General features: G+C 43.2%; 1 protein-coding gene across 1 annotated transcript in view; it reads left to right on the forward strand.

Moving 5' to 3' along the window:
* Window positions 1–20309, forward strand: part of Cpo (carboxypeptidase O) — a 44777-nt gene extending 24468 nt beyond the window's left edge. Inside the window, 1 exon segment of the mRNA XM_041631744.1 lies at window positions 20226–20309. Within this exon segment, the coding sequence (XP_041487678.1) occupies window positions 20226–20309 (84 nt within the window).
* Window positions 20310–21327: the final 1018 nt, after the last annotated feature.

Here is a 21327-nt window from a genome sequence, read left to right on the forward strand (position 1 = left end):
ATCCACTCTGACAATGATAAAATGAAACCTCAAAGGAGTTTTGATTTGCCTAAATGGATAAGGATGTTGAACACTTTTTAAAAAACTGTAGCCATTTCTATTGTTTTTCTTTTGAGAACTCTCTTTAGTATTAATATTTAGTATTTAGCCCATTGGTTTTTAAGTTGGTTGATGGTTGTCACTCTCTTAATTCTCTGTATATGCTTCCTATTAATCCTGTTACGTGTATAGCTCTTGAAGTGTTTCTCCCATTATGTAGGTGGCTCCTTCACTCAATTAACACTTTACTCTGCAATGTAGAAGATTTTAAATTTTTTTTTAAGCTCCCATTTGTCAGTTGTTGAGCTCATTTCCTGCTGATTGGAGTCCTATTCAGAAACTCTGTGCCAATGCTTATATTTTGATATGTACTATACTTAAATTTTCTCCTCTAGTGGTTCAGGTCTTACAATGAGGAATCTGATCCATTTGCAGTTCATTTTGTGCACAGTGAGAAATCAGGATCTAGTTTAGCTCCCCCATAGGTAGAGAGCCAGCTTTTTGAGCACCATTTGTTAATGACACTCTGCTTTTTCCAATGTGTGCTTTGCCTCTTTGTCAATAATCTGGTGGCTGTAGTTGTGTGGAGTTTTTAAATCTGGATCCTCTATTCTAATCCATTTATTTACATTTCTGTTTTGTGCCAGTGCCATTCTATTTTAATTATGAAGGCTCTGTAATATAACTTAAAATTATGTATTAATGCATCTAACATTATTCTCTTTGCTCAGGATCTCTTTGACTTAGTGGTATCTTTTGCAATTCCAGATTAATTATAAGAGTTTTTTTTCTATTTCTTTGAAGTTTTGATTGGGATCCTGTTACCTCTATAGATAATCTTGTAAAGATGGCCATGTTTATAAGATTAAATTCTCTGATCCATGAGTAGTCAGGTCTTTCTCTATCTAATGTCGGCCTCAACCTCTTTCTTCAATGTTTTACTCTTTTCATTGTAGAAGGCTTTCATTTCCTCAGTTAAGTTTATCCAAAGAACTTTTTTTGAGGCTATTATGAATGAGATGGTGTCCCTGATTTCTTTTTTAGCATGTTTACCTCTAGTACACAGGGAAGCTACTGGTTTCTGTATGTTAACTTTGTGTCTTGCCACTGTTCTAAATGTGTTTATCAGCTCTAGTGATTATTCTGGTGGAGTCTCCAGGGTCTCTTATTATAGAATCACATCTTCTGCAAATAGAAGTATATTTCTGTTTGTATTTATTTTCTATCCTTTTCTTGTCTCATATCTCCAGCTGCAACTTCCAGCTCTATGCTGAATGGAAAGAGAATCAGTGTTACTGATCTTGGTGGTAATATCTTGAATTTTTTCCATTAACATGATATTGGTTATAGATTTGTCATCTGTATCTTTTATTACATTAAGTTCCTCTATTGCTGATTTCTTCAGGACTTTAGTCATGAAGGTGCATTGAAGTTTTTCAATTGTCTTTTGTGTCTATTGAGATACTTATATGATTTTTTCATTATTTCTACTCAGGCATTTATGGATTTATGCCATACTTTTATTTGGTATGAAATCAAATTGGTTGTGATGTGTGATTCTTTTAATGTTTTTTTAAATTAAGTTTGCTAAAATTGTTGAGAATCAGGTAAATCTGTCTATAGTTTTCTTTTGTTTCTTCTTATTTACAGGATGGGATGAATTCTTATTTATTTTTTATTTCAGAGTTTGTTGGCTTCATAGAATGACTTTGCTAGTTGTAGTGGCTAGTTTTATGTCAATGTGACACAAGCTAGCATCATCAGTTAGGAGGGAGCCTTGATAGAGAAGGTGCCTCCGTAAGATCAGGCTGTAGGCAAGCCTGCTGGACATTTTCTTAATTAGTGATTGACATGGGAAGGTCCTGAATATTGTGGGTGGAGCCATCCCTGGGCTAGTGGCCCTGGGTTCCAAGAGAAAGTAAGCTGAGCAAGCCATGTCGAGCAAGCCAGTAAGCAGCACCCCTCCATAGTCTCTGCATCAGCTCCTGCCTCTAGGTTCCTGCCCTGTTTGAGTTCCTGTCCTGACTTCCTTCAATGGACAATGATATGGACAAAAATAAACCTTTTTTTTCCCCAACTTACTTTTTGGTCATGGTGTTTTGCCACAGCAATAAAATCCTTAACTAACACAGTAGTGTTTCTTTTTTATTTCAGAATAGTTTGAGAAGAATTTGTGTCGGTCGTCCCTTAAAAGTGTGATTGTATCCAGTACTGAACACCTCTGGTCCTCAGTTTACATGAGGACTCCTTTAATCACCTCTGTGGAAAAATTGCTGGTCTGTGTCTATGCTGATTGTAGCCTGACTCATGTATTTAGAAGTTTGTTCCCTCCCAGGTTTTCCACCTTTTTGAAATAGAAGTTTTCAAACTATCCTTAATGATTTTCTGGATTTCTTTGGATCTATTGTAACAACTCCCTTTCCATCACTAAGTTTTCATTTTATTTTGGGACTTTGTCTTGGTTAGGTTATCTAGGAATGTGTCAATCTTGTTTATCTTTTCAAAGAGCTAAGCCCCTGTTAATTGGCTGTATATATTATTCTTTTAGTGTTGTCTCATTAACTTCTGCCCCAAGCTTTATGATTCTTTTGCCAAGTGTCGCATTTGGATTTGGCTTTTTCTTGTTTTCCTAGAACCTCTAGGTGCATTGTTAAAATCTCATTTGTGATCCCTCTGATTTCTAAGTGGAAGCACACACAGCTGTAAACCTTCTGCTTTGAACTGCGTTCGCTATATTCCAGAGGCTCCTGTAAGCTGTACTATCATTTTCGTTTGATACTAGGAATTGTTAAAACAGATATGTAAATAAATAGATTAGATTCTTTTTAGAATAGAGGATCCAGAACTGGGTGTAGCAACACTAGAGGGGCAGGGACAAGTGGATTCTTGGAACTCACTGGTTCGTCGAGGCTGTATTCTGCATATGTGCGCCTACACACACACTTGCAAACACTCCCATGAGCACATCCATATGGCACACACTCACCACTGCATAAATAAATGAATAAAGAAGTAAATAAATAAAGATGAGGGAGGGGCATTCAAGTCTCCCATTATCATTCTACCAGTCCTCTCTGACCCTTTCTGCCTTTGAGTGTTTGTTTTGTAAACTTGGAAGCACCAACATCAGCAAAAATCTCTCTCTCTCTCTCTCTCTCTCTCTCTCTCTCTCTCTCTCTCCCTCTCTCCAAGTTCTGGAAATGGCCAACCTACTTGACAAGGGTGGGGCATGGCGTAGGTTGCACAGAAATTAGCCTGGCAAAATGAACTAAAGTCAGTTAGACATAAGGGGAAGGGAGTGCAAAACGTCAATGTTATACGCTGCACATACAAACTGAGTAAACTGTGCATTGAGCTGATGGCCATAAACATAAAAGGAAAGAAAAATCAGAGGTATTATTCCAAAAGATTGAATGTGGCACCCATCTGAAAACAGAGATGTCAGGAAAGAGGGGTCAATGCTACTAGGGGAACTGTGCTGTTATAAGACCCAGAGAGCTTGGTTCCGTCTCTGTCTGGGAAAATATGAGATGCTTCAACTTGACTTCTAAATGCACGGAGGCCAGAGAAGAGCACTATGTAAACACGAGGAGCCATCCGGCTTGAGACCGGAAGTAGGCAGTGCAGAGGTGCCAGCTGAAGTGCCAGCGGAGACCCAGGGCTGGTTATGACTTTAGAAATCAGGAGATTTTCATTTCAACCCCATATTCCAAATTTTATTCAATATGGAGATTTGGCAAAAAAAAAAACCTTTTAGAGAATTTAACAACTCCAGTCCCCACCAGCTTCCTCTTGCACACACGCGAATTTACCCTATGACATTTACTTTATAGTTAGGTTTGCAAGTCTATCACTTTAAAGGTTGACTATTTTCTCTAAGACTGTTACTTAAAAGATTTGTTTAGTAGAGAATTCTCATTTGGAATAAATTTTTACCTTGAAACATAGCACATAAGTCAGAGAACATAGCTCTCCTGTCTGATTTGGGGTGAAGGCTTGATGGTGCGTCTGAAGTGAAACCCCTTTCCTAATTTTTCTTCAGTCCTGGAGAATTTATACTCATTCATGCGGACTGATGGCACCCATCTTTGGCTACAGTGTGTTGGATCCTTAACCATTAGTTTTCTAACAAAGAAAAACAACAACAACAGAAAGATTCCTAGGTAATTTGATGCTCTCAACAATTTAGATAGCCCAGTAGTTTTCAGAGTACATAAGTAACCTTGGAAATGTGTTAAAACCCCAATTCTTGACCACATCAATAGGTCCGTGGTGAAGTCTGAGATCTGACATGTATGACAAGCCCCTAAGGGATGCTGATGTTCGTGGTCCTTAGACTCGTGCATCAGCTAGCAAGAAGCTGGAGCAATGAATTTCCTGGTGAAAGGTACTATGCCCATCTCGAATTTGATTCAGTGCATGGGACCTGAGAATCTATATTGCTAACAAGTTCCCAGGTAAAGCCAATACAGTTTCCCCACGGAATGTGGTGACTAGAGAAACCGACTCATAATTAGGGTAAACCTGCAACTAAGTGTACAGGGGAACAATTATTTATTATTTATGTACTCACGGAGTAAAAAGGGACAAAATAGGAGAAAAGTCTCTTAGGATCCAGTGCAAAAGTAAGGAAAAACAAAGAGCATAATGATAAATCCTGAAATGGAGGCCACATGCAAGAGGCTGAGTGGAACCACTGACTTACCTCAGGTGGGCTGGGTGTAGGAGGGAGGCAGCCGGGGAGTCTTCTGGTTGGGTTAAAACTTCAGCAGAATTTGAAGGTGGTCTGATTGCCAAAATGAGCTATGGTCTACTCAAGAATCCACAGTTTGGAACCGGGCGGGGATGGCGCACGCCTTTAATCCCAGCACTCGGGAGGCAGAGGCAGGCGGATCTCTGTGAGTTCGAGACCAGCCTGGTCTACAAGAGCTAGTTCCAGGACAGGCTCCAAAGCCACAGAGAAACCCTGTCTCGAAAAACCAAAAAAAAAAAAAAAAAGAATCCACAGTTTGGGATTCTATTAATAATCAGGGGCTCTCAGTTCAATCTCAATTATTTTGTAATTTTAAATAACCTGAGGTAGATAGGATAGGGAGAGTTGGGGGTCCGGGGCTTGTCGGTAGAGAAGAAGAAGAGAAGACGAGCCTGGAATAACTCTTCTGCCCAGGGATTTAGAGCTCAATCCAGAAATCCATGGGCTGTCTTTGGCTTGTTGCTTCTGATAAAGTCAAACGGCTGCCGTCCCCATTAGATGAAGACATTTCCACATCCTGCTCCTACAGAACTGAGTTCTTAGCCCAGCATCAAGAGATGTGCCTTCTTCTATGGACTCAAAGACTGTTACTGGAGAGAAGGGTTTTGGATACAATGAGTTGGGACACAAAACAACTTGGTTTAAACAGAAAAAGAAGAATGGGCTTGGTCCAATGAACTAAAACAAACTGAGAGAGAATTCCAGAGCAGAATGATCCAAAGATTCTAGAGGTCTTATAAGATTTAGCAGGTTTTTGTATTTAATTTTGCAATGGCTTTTTTTTTCCTGAAAGTTTTATTTATAGGGTAGTAAGCCCTTCAGCAGTTTGGGGCCTTGATCTCATTCTCAACATGACCCATGGAAGATTTTCTTTTTCACTGTCCTAATACAGTTCTCAGAGGAGAACTACATCATCTTCCTGGATTTATGTCCAACGTTGGAATATGCAACTGCCCAAATCTAGGTCTTACACTCACCCATAGACTGGCTCCCCGACCCACAGACTAAGACAGGAAATGATGCCATGGTGTTCTTATTGGATAAAGAGTGAGAATATACTGCCCAGTCAAAATGCAACAGGAAAGGAATAGGGCTTTCCACAGCCCCAGAGACTGCACATCCAGATTCAGGGTATCACATTTTCTCAAAGAAAAAGAGATAATTTGCTTTTCAATGTGGGCCGGGCATACATCCAAAGTCAGAATCAGAGTCCCCTGGAGGAAAGACAGAGTCTTCTGCTCATAGTGTACTCTGGCAGAGTCTTTAAGTAGCTGCCTCATGGACCGTGCTTGGGTTTCGTGTCAATGGGAGATGCTTTCAAGAAGTGTAAAGGGCAAAATTCTGAGGAGAAATTTTTTCCAATCAACGTTTATAAAGTGTGTGTTTCTGTATGTGTGTGCACTTTGTGGGGTGTGTGTGCATGTATGTGTGTGTGCGCATGCACACATTTGTGTGTGCGTGCATATTGTGTGTGTGTGTGTTGCTCTTCTTCTCCCATGTAGGTCCTGAGGGACCAAACTCAGGCAGTCAAGTTTGATGGCTAGCACCTTCGCCTGCTGACCTAGATTGTAAAGAACTTTCAGTGTCATCGATGTTTCAAGGCAGAGCTATTAAAGCACTCTGGCCCACCTCTACAATCCCAGAATAAGGGCAGAGTAAATATTGGTCATTAAGGCTAGGATTCCTATTTCATCTTCCATAGCTTTTGTAAAGAAGGTGCAATGTAGGAAGGGAATTCTCACAGTTATTTAAGAAAAAAAGAAAAGAAAAGCATCTCAGGACACAGAGCTACTTACCATCCTCCCTTCTGGTGACATGTTTTATTGTGTGGGATCTGATTTTCAGTGAACAGACTTTCCCAATATCCTCTCCTTTACTTCCGAGTCTCCCGCAGTCTGTTATTCTGGAATCCATAAGGTATCACCAAAAAGGACTTCGCCCCCTCGAGAAAGACACAGGGAATGGAAGGCTGGGTAGTATGAGGAAAAATGACCAAGTGTTGATGAAGGAATCTCGGCAAATATCGCAGTGGTCCTCTGCATCCCTGCTGCCTGCTCGGCCTCTGCATTCACACTCACATCCATTCCCCTACCAATGTCATCCCATAAGAACCTCTATTGCCCTCGTCCCCATCTTTGCCACTGCAGAGAGTTTCCCACAGTTGTCTGGTGTTCAGCAGCCTAGCTAGCTCTTCGTCTCTCTCAGTGAGCCAAGTTTCTGTGTCACACACGCACATCGAGGGGAAAGCAAGAGTGGCCTCTTAGATGCTATTTCAGATAACGGGGAAAAAAGACAATCAATACGATCATGGTTTGAAGTTATCCAAATCAGTGACAGCCAAAGACAGGACAAAAGTCAGAAGAGGAGAAAAATCCAGGCAGCAGGCATTGGATGGCCTGGAGTTAGTCATCTCTCTTTCGGAAGGATGTCCTCAGCTCTTCCCCAGCTTCTTGCTGGGGGATGACCTTTGGAGGCTCATCGTGATACAGGTCACTCTCCGGTGAAATTATGGCTGGCAGACCCCAGCAATCTTGCTCTAGGTTGAGGTCCAAAGTACCAGGTGTAAAACGCTAAACCAATCACTAACTAAACTATCTTTTAGTTTCCTAAAATAGAAAGTAGATTATCCGTCCCCTGGCAGGCAAAATGTTTTTAGTGTGTTCAGTTACCCACTGTTTCTCCAGTTCGCCTCTGTTATTTCTCTGAAAATCCATTTATCCTCAAAGGTCACTTTGAAATGCCATTCCAGTCACTCTGGCATATCTCCCCTTGATTTGTGGGGCTGACTTTGTTTCCTGAGGTTGACACCTCTTAAGCATGGTGCTGAGGTGTCTGCAGTCTTTCAGAAGAGCATCATTTGTGACAGACAGCTAAAGCCAAACACAGTGTGATAACCACACCCCTCTCCCACGCATCATTTAAAGTGGATGATGAATCTTAAATCACTTGGCGTGTGCCAATATCAACATCTCAGAAGATGAAACGGGGCCATTTTGTTCATTTGGGCTGAAATAGAGAAGTAAAACACGAGCGGCTACTCTAACGGTGGACACCAGGCAGCAGCGGGAGTTTCAGCCTCAACGCATCTCCCACCTCATAGTCTTCCGTGTTTCCTTGCCCACGCGCATTTCCGTGTCTCCACTGATCCACCTGAGTTTCTTAGATGACAATAGCAGCCCCTTTGTGAAGTCTCCTTGGATGTAACTGCAGCTGAAAGCTTGGATTTTAAAGTCAGGTGACCGTGCTACAAAGCCAAATCCCAACTTTAGCTAGCTGCGTTCTCGTAACCCTTGCCTTCACCCATCTTTGCCATGGTCCATCTGAAGCACGCTCATCCATTCCTTAACTTTCAGAGGCCACATGACTTGGCTGACGTGCGTGGGTGCACTCCTATGCTAGTTCTAAGTATAAGTGGCTTCTTGGGCCACACTTGTGGGCTTCCTCTCTGCCGCTCAGTCAGAATACCACCAGTCCAATGAGGATAAAAGAGGCACATGGTGGAGCCATCGTGTGTGAACCCAACTTACTGTAGCCAGTCTCCTAGAAACTCACAGACCTCTGTGGCCCACAGTCACTTCAGTTGGGTGTCTTTGAGAATCTGTGGTCATTTGTTCAACCGCGTTATGGCAACATCTGTGAATAAAAATATCCCCAGTTTTCTACCTTGAAAGTAAGGGACCCAAATGGTAGCCATTTAAAAATTTTATGATTTTGTTTATTTATCCTGATTGTGTATGTATGGGCACAGGCTCATGTGTCATGGCACAAGGGTGGAGTTTGGAGGACAACTTTCAAGAGTCAGTTCTGGCTTTCTACTCTGTGTGCTCTGGTGACCGAAGTGAGGTCATCAGGCTCGGGAGAAAACGCCCTCAGCTGCTCCGCTCTCTCACGGGTTCATATTGTAGCCTTTAAAGAGGGGTTTGGAGACAAAAGAAGACAACAGTTGTAAAGTGCTGAGCCCAAGACTAAACCACGACTTACATGCTGTTATCATTTCTGTGTGCAGGAAGTTTGGGTTCACCACCATCATCTGTGTGCATTTCAGCTTTCCCATCTGCTAAATGCAAAGAGATGAGGTTGAATGGGAGATTGTGCGTGTGCATGCGTGTGTGTGTGTGTGTGTGTGTGTGTGTGTGTGTGTGTGTGTGAAAGGTACCACGTGAATTTGAGATTGTCATTTCCATCATGTTCAGGGAGAACCAAGAATGCTTTAGTCTCAAGGACACTCTGAAGCAAGAACAGAGCTGAAGGGGGCCACTGCTTTTTCAGAAGCTCAAATGAGGAAATATCTGGGTGACCATGTGGCCTCTTTCAACAGATTAGGTGGGGAAGACAAAAGGCTTCCTTCCAGGAACTGATGATAAAGATGCTAAGAACCAAAATCAAGAAAAGACATTTGTTAGGAGCCTAGGTCGGGGAGGAGCGGGTTCAGTCCTGGAATAAATCCCTAGTGGTCGCACGTTACTGCTCTTTGAATGCAGTCCTTGTGATTCCACGCCTACTTTTCCTCATTCCTAGAGTCCCAGGGAGAGCTATGGACTATCACTCTGACACTGTCAGAATAGGCCGCGTGTGATTCTCCTGCCATGAGGGAGGAAGGCTGTGTGCCCAGAAAGCTTTCTTTGGGGTTTCTCTCCAGAGGAAAAGACAAAGGACGCATCCAAACAGGTGCCAAGGCAAGGCTCTGGAAACGCTTTGTTTGTTTGGAGCCCGGGCGGAAGCCAGGTGTTATCGGAGCTTCTCAGATGCGCACCTCTGAGAAAGTGCAGGCTTTTTAAAGGATGAAAACGTAACTGATTTAACACAAGGCCAGGGGAGAGTGGTAGAAACAGCCCAGCAACTCTTGGGTGCTGCCAAAAGTAGAGCTTCCTGGCTTCTTTCTCCCCGCACTGTACAACCATGGACCCCAACGTTAAGCCGGCTTCCTGCAAAGGGCACCTTAAATTAAATGTCGTTTGAATGGCTTTGGTTTGGGTGAGGCTGCAGTGTGCTACCACAGAACTTTTACACTTATTTATTTGGGAATGAGTATGTGTGTGACGCACATGTCACAGCACGTACGTGGAGGTCAGCGGGCAGCCCATGGGAACCGATTCTCGGCCACTACATGGATTCCAAGGATTTAACTTTCAGGCCATTGGGCTTGGCAGTGCACGCTTCACCTGCTGGGCCTTCACACCAGCCCACCTTTTTAAATAACAGGGAAAACGGGAATATATTTCTCTAGAGGAAGAATAATTTTCAGGTTTTTATTTTTTATTTCAAAGGATTTATAACCTTCTTTTCAAAAGGCAGGAACTAATGACTCAGAGGGACACTGGGTGAGTTTAAGCAATTTGCCTAATTAGGTTTAATTCATTTATTGAGAATATTTTGTCTTTATGTAAGTAATCTTTTTTTTTCTGTTGTTATTTCCAAGGAAAGCTGCTGATAGAGAAATTTCTCATCCATTGTTTTCACACCAAACAGTCAAATTTCAGACCTTCACAAATGTGTTCATTCCCCTGGGCCAAACCTAGCCTCCAACCCTCTATAATCCTTAAAGATTCTCTTCAGGGACAAAAGCTGGCCTTCTGATGCTGTGAGTTTAAACAGAAACCCTTGACGCTCATCTATTCTTCAATGCTTTCTGGAAATAAGTCGTTATTTAGCCCAGCAAGACCATAAGGTGGCTTCCCCATACACGATTGCTCTAAGGACCGATGGACTCAGAGCTGTCTCCACGCCAATGCTCTCTGCCCATTTATACAGCTTCCGCCCTCTGTCCTCTGTCCAGTCCTTCCTGGTGTAAATAAGGTTGGCGCCTCTTCCAGAGATCCCAAGGGTAGAGTCCTGCTGGTGCCAGGCACTCATTACAGTCAGCGGCGTCTGTTACCCGCCTCGGGAGCAGAGTATAATGACAGCGGCTCTCCACGCCAGTGGCCTCCCCGACCTAGTTACTTATTTTTAATTAAGATGGCAATGCAACACCTTTTCATCTCCTTCAGGAATTGCCGTGCTCCAATTTGAAGGGGGCTGGAGAACACGGCTCTGTGCACCCAGATCTTCGCTTCTAAAGATAGGAGGCCATGTCTGAGTTCCTCTTTTCCTGGTGGTGGTAGAAGAGGAGACACGAAGCAGGTGTTTTCCAGGAGGTGGCAGTGCGCTCTAAGGCAGGCTGTGTCTGCCTTCTCTGTCACCCAAAGAAGACTGTAATTGAGACATAGCATTATAATGCATTCCAGACCACACAGCTGTGAGTGTCACCTCCCGGTGATTCTTACCAGTCTCAAAGTCACTGCGACCAGGGTAGGGAGACGGAAGCCCAGGTGACACAAGGCAAAAGTGGGAGGGGACTCAAGGAAACAAATCAGGGGTACTTAGCTTTATTGTGAATGGAGTTTCAACACTGAAAAGCCAGGAACCCTCCCCCCATTCATATTTACAGCTCTTCTTAGCTTCACCTCTGAAGACCAATAAAAGGAAGCTGAAGGACTTTTGTATTGTCTGCATCTTAATTCTAGGTTTACAGGCAATATTCCATTAACCTAATTCAGAGACTACGCATCCTTCCTTTTTAATGAGATGTCCCCTTGTCCAGGGTGAAGAGCATGGTGAACCTGTCTCTCCCTGGGAGATGGGAGGGAGAGTAAAGAGAGAGAAGGAGCTTTGCTTGCAAGGCATCCTGCCCTGTGGTGACCATTGCCTGATGGTGACATCTCAGGACCAACGCAGGGAGAACAAAAAGGGGTGGGAGGACTTCTCCCAGCCTTTGTGTATTGGTGAAGGTCCTGGTTTCACCAGTGCAATGGTAAGAATGAATGAGTTTGATAAAATCAGAGCAAGGGCATTGAGATGACCTTCAGTGTCTCCAAGTAGCTTCCCCAGAGGTGGGGGGAGTTCACAGCTAGGGAAGTTGACTTGTCTCTCCAACTCTCGTGTGTGTGTGTGTGTGTGTGTGTGTGTGTGTGTGTGTGTGTTTCCTTATAGCTCTTTGAACCCTGTGAGAGATCCTGATGTGAAGTAAAGACCAATGAGGCCAGCCAGGCGACCACTTGGGAAATCTACACAGAAGACTGGTACTTAAACAAAGAGATCAGCCTCTACCAGTCCTCAAGCATACCCAGAGGCTGCATTGTTCTAGTGTAGGTTTGTAAAGCTCAGCGTCTGCTCTACGTGCTACAGTGCAGTTCGTAAGAGTGGGGAACTAGGCTGGAGATTTAAACACACACACACACATACACAGACAGAGACAAGGGGACACGGGTCATCCTTGAAACAAGAACGCCAACTTTATTGTGTTCCAGGGAAGCTTATATAGGGATCCTTATATAGGGATAGCCATGCCCCAAGCTCTTAGTATTTCCAGATGTAAAACCCACCAGAATTCACTCCCCTGCCATCAGGAACTTCTAAGGGTCTCGTGCTCAGAGCAGCTGCAAACACAGGAAAACAAGTTGTTTTGCTCAGTTCACTCCAGCAGGCAAAGGTCTGAGGCAAGCAAAGAAAGTCAAGGGCCAGGGTTCTACAACCCCAAACACAAGTTCTCAAACATGTTGAGAGACTGAATTGTTTTATAGCCAGCCCTCAAATATACCCAGAGACTGCATTGTTCTAGAGCCAGCCCTCAAACATATCAGAGTGTGCATTGTTCTAGAGCTAGCCCTCAAACATGCCCAGAGAGTGCATTGTTCTAGAGCCAGCCCTCAAACATGTCCAGAGACTGCATTGTTCTAGAGCTAGCCCTCAAACATACCCTGAGAGTGCATTGTTCTAGAGCCAGCCCTCAAACATGTCCAGAGAGTGCATTGTTCTAGAGCCAGCCCTCAAACATACCCAGAGAGTGCATTGTTCTAGAGCCAGCCCTCAAACATGTCCAGAGACTGCATTGTTCTAGAGCCAGCCCTCAAACATGTCCAGAGACTGCATTGTTCTAGAGCCAGCCCTCAAACATGTCCAGAGACTGCATTGTTCTAGAGCCAGCCCTCAAACATGTCCAGAGACTGCATTGTTCTAGAGCCAGCCCTCAAACATGTCCAGAGACTGCATTGTTCTAGAGCCAGCCCTCAAACATGTCCAGAGACTGCATTGTTCTAGTTGATTTCTGTCTTCCTGATCGTCAGCCATTGAAACCTTGTTCTGTGTTCTCTGTAGAGATCTTCTCCTGGAAATCTCTCTATACAGGACACCCATCCCTAGTACTAAGAATAATCCAAGTGACAGTGCACAGAGAACCATTCGTATGCTGTGCCCATAGCCCTTGAAACACACCTACCTTTGTATGGCCACCTATTGTTTTAGTTTGTATGCACTCTTGTATGCATGTAGGTGCACACATGTATGTATATGTGAGTCTATGTGAAGGGCCAAGGTTGATGTTGGGAGTTTTCCTTAAGTGCTCCACCTAATTCACTGAGACAGGGTCTCTCACTTGAGCCTAGAGCTGACCTATACGGTAGTCTGGCTAACCAGCTGGCTCCAGAAAGTCCATCTCTAGATTTCAAATGCTAGAATTACAAGTAGGCTGCCACGCCCACCAGGCAAATGTTTTTCAAGTCAGAAAACAAAGCAAATTAACATGCAATTAAAAGGAGAAAATCTGTTTTGAGGACTGGGTGATATTCTTTCAACAGTCTTCCACCAAGAGGTCAATCTTCCTTTGCGGAAATCAGATTGCATCCTGGGTAAGTAGGAAAGAGCAGGGTGTGAGAAATTTGCCAACTATAGACATGGCAGTAAAATCCAGTTAGTGGCAGCCTTAGGAAGACCACAATCAAGTAAGGGAGAGGGGAACAGTCACTCAGACCAGTAAATATTTGATGTGGAGCTGCCAAGGAAGGCAGTGGGCCATGACGAGGCCTTTGGGTAGCATATAACACAGAATAGTCAGATGACTTAAAAGAATAGTGATCAGAAGGAATACAATGCAAAGTATGGGAGAAGATGACTGGGGAAATCCAGGGACTCTGTGGAGAGGCAGCAAGGCCCTGTGAGCAAGGTAGATGGGTAGACAATGGGCACAGAGAAGAGCATGCTGCAGCAAGGCCCTGTAAGCAAGGTAGATGGGTAGACAATGGGCACAGAGAAGAGCATGCTTGTTCGTAGCCTGTGTGGCACCAGAGTTCTAAAACAACACACTAGCAGAGCAGTAGGGCAAGAACCTGCCTTAATGAGACAGATCTACACATCCCAGTCAGCAGGACGCCTGGGCCATCTCCAGAGATTTCCTGTTTCATTCCTCTGCTCTGGCTACTTCTGTTTACCTCTTGTAAGGTTTATAAATCCTTGCAATTAAATTATCTTCCAAAAATGTCTTCATATTTGAGTCCTAATTCAAGAACTCAAACATGTGCCCGGTGCTCAAATATCCCAGGTACTTCCTATTGACCATCTGGCAGGCATGTGATATCATTAGCTATATTTAAACTCATAAATACCAGCCAGGAAGATTGAGGAGGTGCCAGGATGGTACAAATTATTCATGGAAAATGGTGTCCCCATTGTCCAGAAAGGGCACAAACCTAAAAAGCATCTCATTCAAAGTCAATTAGTACATGTGACAGTGTCCGTCCTCTCCGTTACAGAGAGAAGCCTTGAGTGTGAGAATCCCAGATAACAGAGCTTTGGCACGTGAGAAAGCCTGAAGCTTCTAAATGCTCGGATTTTGAGAAAGTTGCTGGAGGGATACTGGGATACTTTTAGATCAAGTCTTTCACTCTTCTTGGTCTCTCTGTGCATCCTGCTGGCAATCTGTATACTCTGCTAACTTCGACATCTGTAGGAAGCATTTCCCTGTTGCTTCCTAAACTTAAAAGCACAGGGCTATGGTCAGCACCTGAATTCATCTTGTTCCAAACCTTAGTAATTTAGCAGTGGGGCGAAGTGCAGTGAAACCTCATAAACTTGGGTTACTAGGCTACGGGCAACAGAAGCTAATGAGGTAGCCACAGGATAGGGGAATTTTCTACACAAGCATACATAGATACACAGACACACAACACTCCTTAGACACACACATATGGAGTGCTCAGACACACATGCATAAACACACAGAGATACAAGCTGCTAAGACACAGACATAAACATTCATGAATACATGCACACACACAGACATACATGCATACACACTCGCCACTACCACATAAATCACATAAAAAAGTAGAGAACAGCCAGGCGGTGGTGGCGCACGCCTTTAATCCCAGCACTCGGGAGGCAGAGGCAGGTGAATCTCTGTGAGTTCGAGACCAGCCTGGTCTACAAGAGCTAGTTCCAGGACAGGCTCCAAAGCCACAAAGAAACCCTGTCTCGAAAAACCAAAAAAAAAAAAAAAAAAAAAAAAAAAGTAGAGAACAAAAGCGCTTCCTCTGTTCTTATAACAGCACTGGAGGGACTCCACAAGCAGAGGACCCACTAATTTGGTTCAGCTTCCGGAAATTTGATATTAGGACATCAAATTTATTGACCTCCTAGCATTTGGGAAAATGGATGCCACAGTTCCCTTCCGATTTTGTTGCTGTTGTTGGTTGTTTTTTTCTTTTTTTTTAAGAAGTCTAACTATTATATGACAAGAACTTTAAGTCTTTGAAGAAAGAAATTGAAGAGGACACCAGAAAATGGAAGGATCTCCCCTGCTCTTGGATTGGGAGGATCAACATAGTAAAAATGGCAATTCTACCAAAAGCTATCTATAGATTCAATGCAATCCCCATCAAAATCCCATCAAAATTCTTCACAGATCTGGAGAAGACAATAATCAACTTTATATGGAAAAAGAAAAAACCCAGGATAGCCAAAACAATCTTATACAATAAAGGATAGTCTGGAGGCATTACCATCCCTGACTTCAAACTCTATTACAGAGCTACAGTTTTGAAAACAGCTTGGTATTGGCATAAAAACAGAGAAGTCGACCAATGGAATCGAATAGAAGACCCTGACATTAACCCACAAACCTATGAACACCTGATTTTCGATAAAGGAGCTAAAAGTATACAATGGAAAAAAGAGAGCATCTTCAATAAATTGTGCTGGCAAAACTGGATGTCAACCTGTAGAAGAATGAAAATAGATCCATATCTATCACCATGCACAAAACTCAAGTCCAAATGGGTTAAAGACCTCAATATCAGTCCGAACACACTGAACCTGATAGAAGAGAAAGTGGGAAGTATTCTACAACACATGGGCACAGGGGACCACTTCCTACTTATAACCCCAGCAGCACAGACATTAAGGGCCTCATTGAATAAATGGGACCTCCTGAGACTGAGAAGCTTCTGTAAAGCAAAGGACACTGTCACTGAGACAGAAAGGCAACCTACTGACTGGGAGAAGATCTTCACCAACCCCGCAACTGACAAATGTCTGATCTCCAAAATATATAAAAAACTCAAGAAACTAGACTGTAAAAGGCTAATCAACCCAATTATAAAAAGGGGCACGGAGCTGAACAGAGAATTCTCAACAGAAGAAGTTCAAATGGCCAAAAGACACTTAAGGTCATGCTCAACTTCCTTAGCAATCAGGGAAATGCAAATCAAGACAACTTTAAGATACCATCTTACACCTGTCAGAATGGTTAAAATCAAAAACACCAATGATAGCCTTTGCTGGAGAGGTTGTGGAGAAAGGGGTACACTCATCCATTGCTGCTGGGAATGCAAACTTGTGCAACCACTTTGGAAAGCAGTGTGGCGGTTTCTCAGGAAATTCGGGATCAACCTACCCCTGGACCCAGCAATACCACTCTTGGGAATATACCCAAGAGAGGCTTTATCATACAACAAAAGTATATGCTCTACTATGTTCATAGCAGCATTGTTTGTAATAGCCAGAACCTGGAAACAACCTAGATGCCCTTCAATGGAAGAATGGATGAAGAAAGTACGGAATATATACATATTAGAGTACTACTAAGCAGTATAAAACAAGGACTTTGTGAATTTTGCATGCAAATGGATGGAAATAGAAAACACCATCCTGAGTGAGGTAAGCCAGACCCAAATAGAGGAACATGGGATGTACTCACTCATATTTGGTTTCTAGCCATAAACAAAGGACATTGAGCCTATAAATAGTGATCCTAGAGAAGCTAAATAAGGAGAACCCAAAGAAAAACATATAGGCATCCTCCTGAATATTAACCTTCATCAGGCGATGAAAGGAGACAGAGACGGAGACCCACACTGGAGCACCGGACAGAAATCTCAAGGTCCAAATCAGAAGCAGAAGGAGAGAGAGCACGAGCAAGGAACTCAGGACCACGAGGGGTGCACCCACACACTGAGACAATGGGGATGTTCTATCGGGAACTCACCAAGGCCAGCTGGCCTGGGTCTGAAAAAGCCTGGGATAAAACCGGACTCGCTGAACATAGCGGACAATGAGGACTACTGAGAACTCAAGATCAATGGCAATGGGTTTTTGATCCTACTGCACGTACTGGCTTTGTGGGAGCCTAGGCAGTTTGGATGCTCACCAAACTGGATGGAGGTGGGTGGTCCTTGGACTTCCCACAAGGCAGGGAACCCTGATTGCTCTTTGGGCTGACGAGGGAGGGGGACTTGGTTGGGAGAGGGGGAGGGAAATGGGAGGCGGTGGCGGGGAAGAGACAGAAATCTTTAATAAATAAATAAATTAAAAAAACAAAGAAGTCTCACTATGTAGCCCAAGATAGTCATGAACTCACAATTCTCCTACCTCAATGTCCTTTACATTGGAATTACAAGGGTGTGCCCCCAAACCTGGTTACTTCCAGAAAATCTCAATGATCCATCACACTTATAACTCAAAGACCAACCCTGACTCTTTACTGCCATCAGAATCCTATCTCGGAAGATACTAGTGTATCCCAAATCTGTGTGGCATTGTACTAGAGAGTCTCACATTCTGATCTGCAACTCCAAAGTCAAGTGTGAGTGGGTGTAGAAGTCAGCTCGATTTGGTTAAGTACCCAGGCTAGCTAAAAGATACAGCAATTATATTTTTATTCATTATAAGGGGAAACTCACGATACAGGAACGAGAAGTCCAAGCTGTGCTGCGAGGGAACCACAGAAGAGCACACCTGGGCCACATGCCCGTTTTTTTTTTCCCCAGGTCCCAGATAGCCACACCCTAACTTGGTCCCACCTCTTAAAGATAATTGGTTGGCATAGATTTCCCATCAAGTGGGTAGCAGTGTGGGCAGGGTGAACATCATCCCAGTTAGAAAGAGTCAGAACCAATGTCAGCGAACCCCACTTTTCTACTCTTGGAGAATCTTGCCCTCTCACTTGGGGAGATGGATCCTCTATCGGCAAGGGTTCCCGAGTATGGCAGGACAACTCACTTGTCAACCTTGCTGGAGTTGTTGAGTTAGGCCACATCAGTTGGGATGTCACTCATCTCCTCAGTCTAACCTAGCTGAGCCTTGCTAGTACAGGTTTGCTTTTTGCTGACACTGTGGAAGAAGCTTAGCCTGTCTATTATCCCGTTAACCCTCCCAAACGGTCCAACCTAGAATCAAGGTATGCTATGTTTGGCAAAGACTCCAAAGTTCGTGGACTTAACGGGGCCAAAACTGAGACTCAGTAAATTACTTACATTGATCCAGTAGCAATCCTTTATAATTATCTAAACAAGTCTCCTTTTAAGACAAGAACTTCCTTAGCTGCTTTCCTACCAGAATTACAGGCGCATTCAAAGTCTGATGTTTGAATTTATACATAATGAGATCATCTTCAGAATCAGAAACCACTTTGTAAAACAAGGTTAATCATTTGTTTCTGGCCTCCTAAGATGCTGTGAGAATTTGAGATATTGAAAGCACATCACTTATCATGGAGCCTGAGCTGTAGGGAATGTTGAGCTCATGGGACTGGACTTTGCCACTAGCTGTTTGTGTACTCCTGGCACTTCCAGAGACTGTAGACCAATTTCTTAGGAAGAAGTCTATTCTATCACAAATGACCTCTCCAACCTTCCTTCCTCCCTTCCTTCTTTCTTTCCTTCTTTTTTAAGTCCTTTCTTTCTTCCCTCCTGTTGCACTTTTTTTCAAACAAGGTTTTGACAACTTCATATATGTTTATAATGTATTGTGAATACATTCACACCTGCTACTCTCTAATAAATCTAATTAATTAATTTAATAAATCTCCCACTCCTACAAACCCCATTCTTTCCCTCAAATAGCCACCTCCTTCTTTCCAATTTTATTTTTGTGTGTTGGTCTTGTGCAGGTGGCCACGGTTACTGAATGTTCATCATTACCTGGCCATGTCGTATCTGAAAGACAACACCTCATAGCACTTGTCTCCACCCTTGAGCTCCTTTTATCCTTTCTTTCGTGATCTTCCCTGGGGGTTAAAGGATTGGTATAGGTGTCCTATTTACAGCTGCTCAGTCATTTGTTCTCAACATTTTGATCAGTTATGAGTTTCTGTATTAACTGTCACTCACTGTAAATAGAAGATTCTTTGGGCAAAGTGGATAGCAGGGCAGGTCTAAAGGTGTAAACCGAATATTTACCAGATAGTTTGATTACATATCCATTTTACTGCAACATACCCAGGTTTACAGATTTACAACATCATATACATATTTTTTCCTGCAGAGTAGGTCGAAAATCTAATCATAAAGTGGTTGGTTACCTCAAAGCAGTCATGCCGCTATTGCACCAGGGAGACCATCATGCACTAGGGCAGATTGACCAGTATTTTAAGACTCAGAATCCAGAGCTGGGTGAGAAAGGCCTTGTTGCTTTTTCTTACCCAGGAGCCCACACAGCTCCTTGTAGCATTATAAATAGTGGCCAGCTTGTTCCATATGAACTCCATTTCAGTCTCTCTCTCTTCTAGACATCTGGAGGGCAGTGTTCACTCCCTTAAACAGCCAAGACCAGTATCATTTCTTCTCTCACATGACAACTTACTGAATACCAGAAGACAGCAACTCTGTGGCTTCTAGTAATCGCTCATCAGACACTTCCAGCTTTGTTTCCCTAAAAATGTATTTCCAGGTAACCCACCTAATCATGGCCTGAGTTTCCAAATCTGCCAGTAGTGTCTAGCAGCAAATAGGTGTGTCATGAACGAGCATTCTTGAGTTCATGTCTCTTTGGCCTATGAAGTAAAGTTTCTGTATCTGAACGTACCTATGGCCTGACAAGTGCAGAATATCGGAAAAAACTGACCTTCTCCAGACTCCGTTTCCCTACTCTGACTTAGATGCCATACTCACAAATGTAAATGGAATGACAAAACCTTTATTAGGAACCAACTCATTGAACAATCAGCTTGTAAAATCCCAGATTTTGTTTTGTAACTACCTATTGTCAAGTCATGTTTCTTTCAAGCTATTATTACCAACTCAATTTAATCTAGTTAAAGAGTCTTTATTCATTTTGTTACATACAACGTATTGCTTAGGGCACTAAGTCTACTGAAGGCTTTCAGTGTCCTTGCTTTGTCCTCTAGCGCATGAGCTATTCCTTGCAGCTGAAGTGTGAGCGTGAGGAAGTGATCCAGGTCGCCTCCATCACTAGCAAACACGATGGCTAAAGAGGCAGAAATGACCTTCAGGGCAGCAGAGTTCAGACCATGCTGCATTCATCACTGCGGTGAGCACTCATAAGGTCTTTGGGGAACCATCTCTTCTCTTATGTGGCTACAAAGGCTCTGCCTCTGGGATATGGCTTTCACAATGCTAGACGGATCCGAAAGGTTTGCTTCTTGCCTGAAATTGGTTGGCTCAAAGTTTCCTTGGCACAAGTGAATCAGTTAAATCTCCTTCTCCTGAACAAAAACTCAGGATGCTGGCATCCAGTCTAGTCTTTTGAGTAGAGGAGGGGGCTAATATTCATAATGTTCAAGATCTATGATTCTTTTTTTCCCAAAGTCTAGGGAGTAGAGAAGAAACCATGAAGGAGGCATTGAGATGAAATGTAAAGAGCCTACATACATAGATGGCCTTAGTCCTTTGTGGCATCCTCATTCTTTCTGACACAGCTTCTATTTTATATTCAGTCACCTTGGTGGGAATGATCGTGACCTGAAGACAGACAGTCCTAGTTAGGAGGTGACTCCCTCCTAACTCCTGCTCCATCTCTTAATCAGTTTGTGTTTTACTCCTCTCTATCCAGATCCCTCTGTTTTGAGTCCGGTATCTGTGGAACTTGAAGCCATGGTAAAGGTTCAGCAATGCATTTTTTGAGGAGACACTTATTCAAGAAGTTGTCTAGGAAGAAAAAAATGAAAAGGGAGAGAAATCTGAATAAAGAGACAGTTTTAGGTGATCCCAAGTTGGTCTAAGGTACAGGAGTATCTAGAGATAAACCACATCATAGATTTGTTTTTGAGTGAAGAGAGGAGAATGGAATTTTGTCGTGAGCCACGCTTTTTGGGGATGACTCTAGCTGGAATCCTAACCACAACAGATTCGAACGTTTCAGGGTAGGGGTGTGAGGGTTAGAAACATTAGGTAGGAGAAACAGAGACAAGAAAGAAACACAGAGACCCAGGATAGTACCCGGAGGGCAACTCAGCGGAACCCGATGCTGAATTTTGAGTTTTGACTTCT

This window comes from Microtus oregoni, unplaced genomic scaffold, assembly GCF_018167655.1.
Source record: "Microtus oregoni isolate MIOR12 unplaced genomic scaffold, Mior012 000038F_ref0000394, whole genome shotgun sequence".
Lineage (NCBI taxonomy): Eukaryota > Metazoa > Chordata > Mammalia > Rodentia > Cricetidae > Microtus > Microtus oregoni.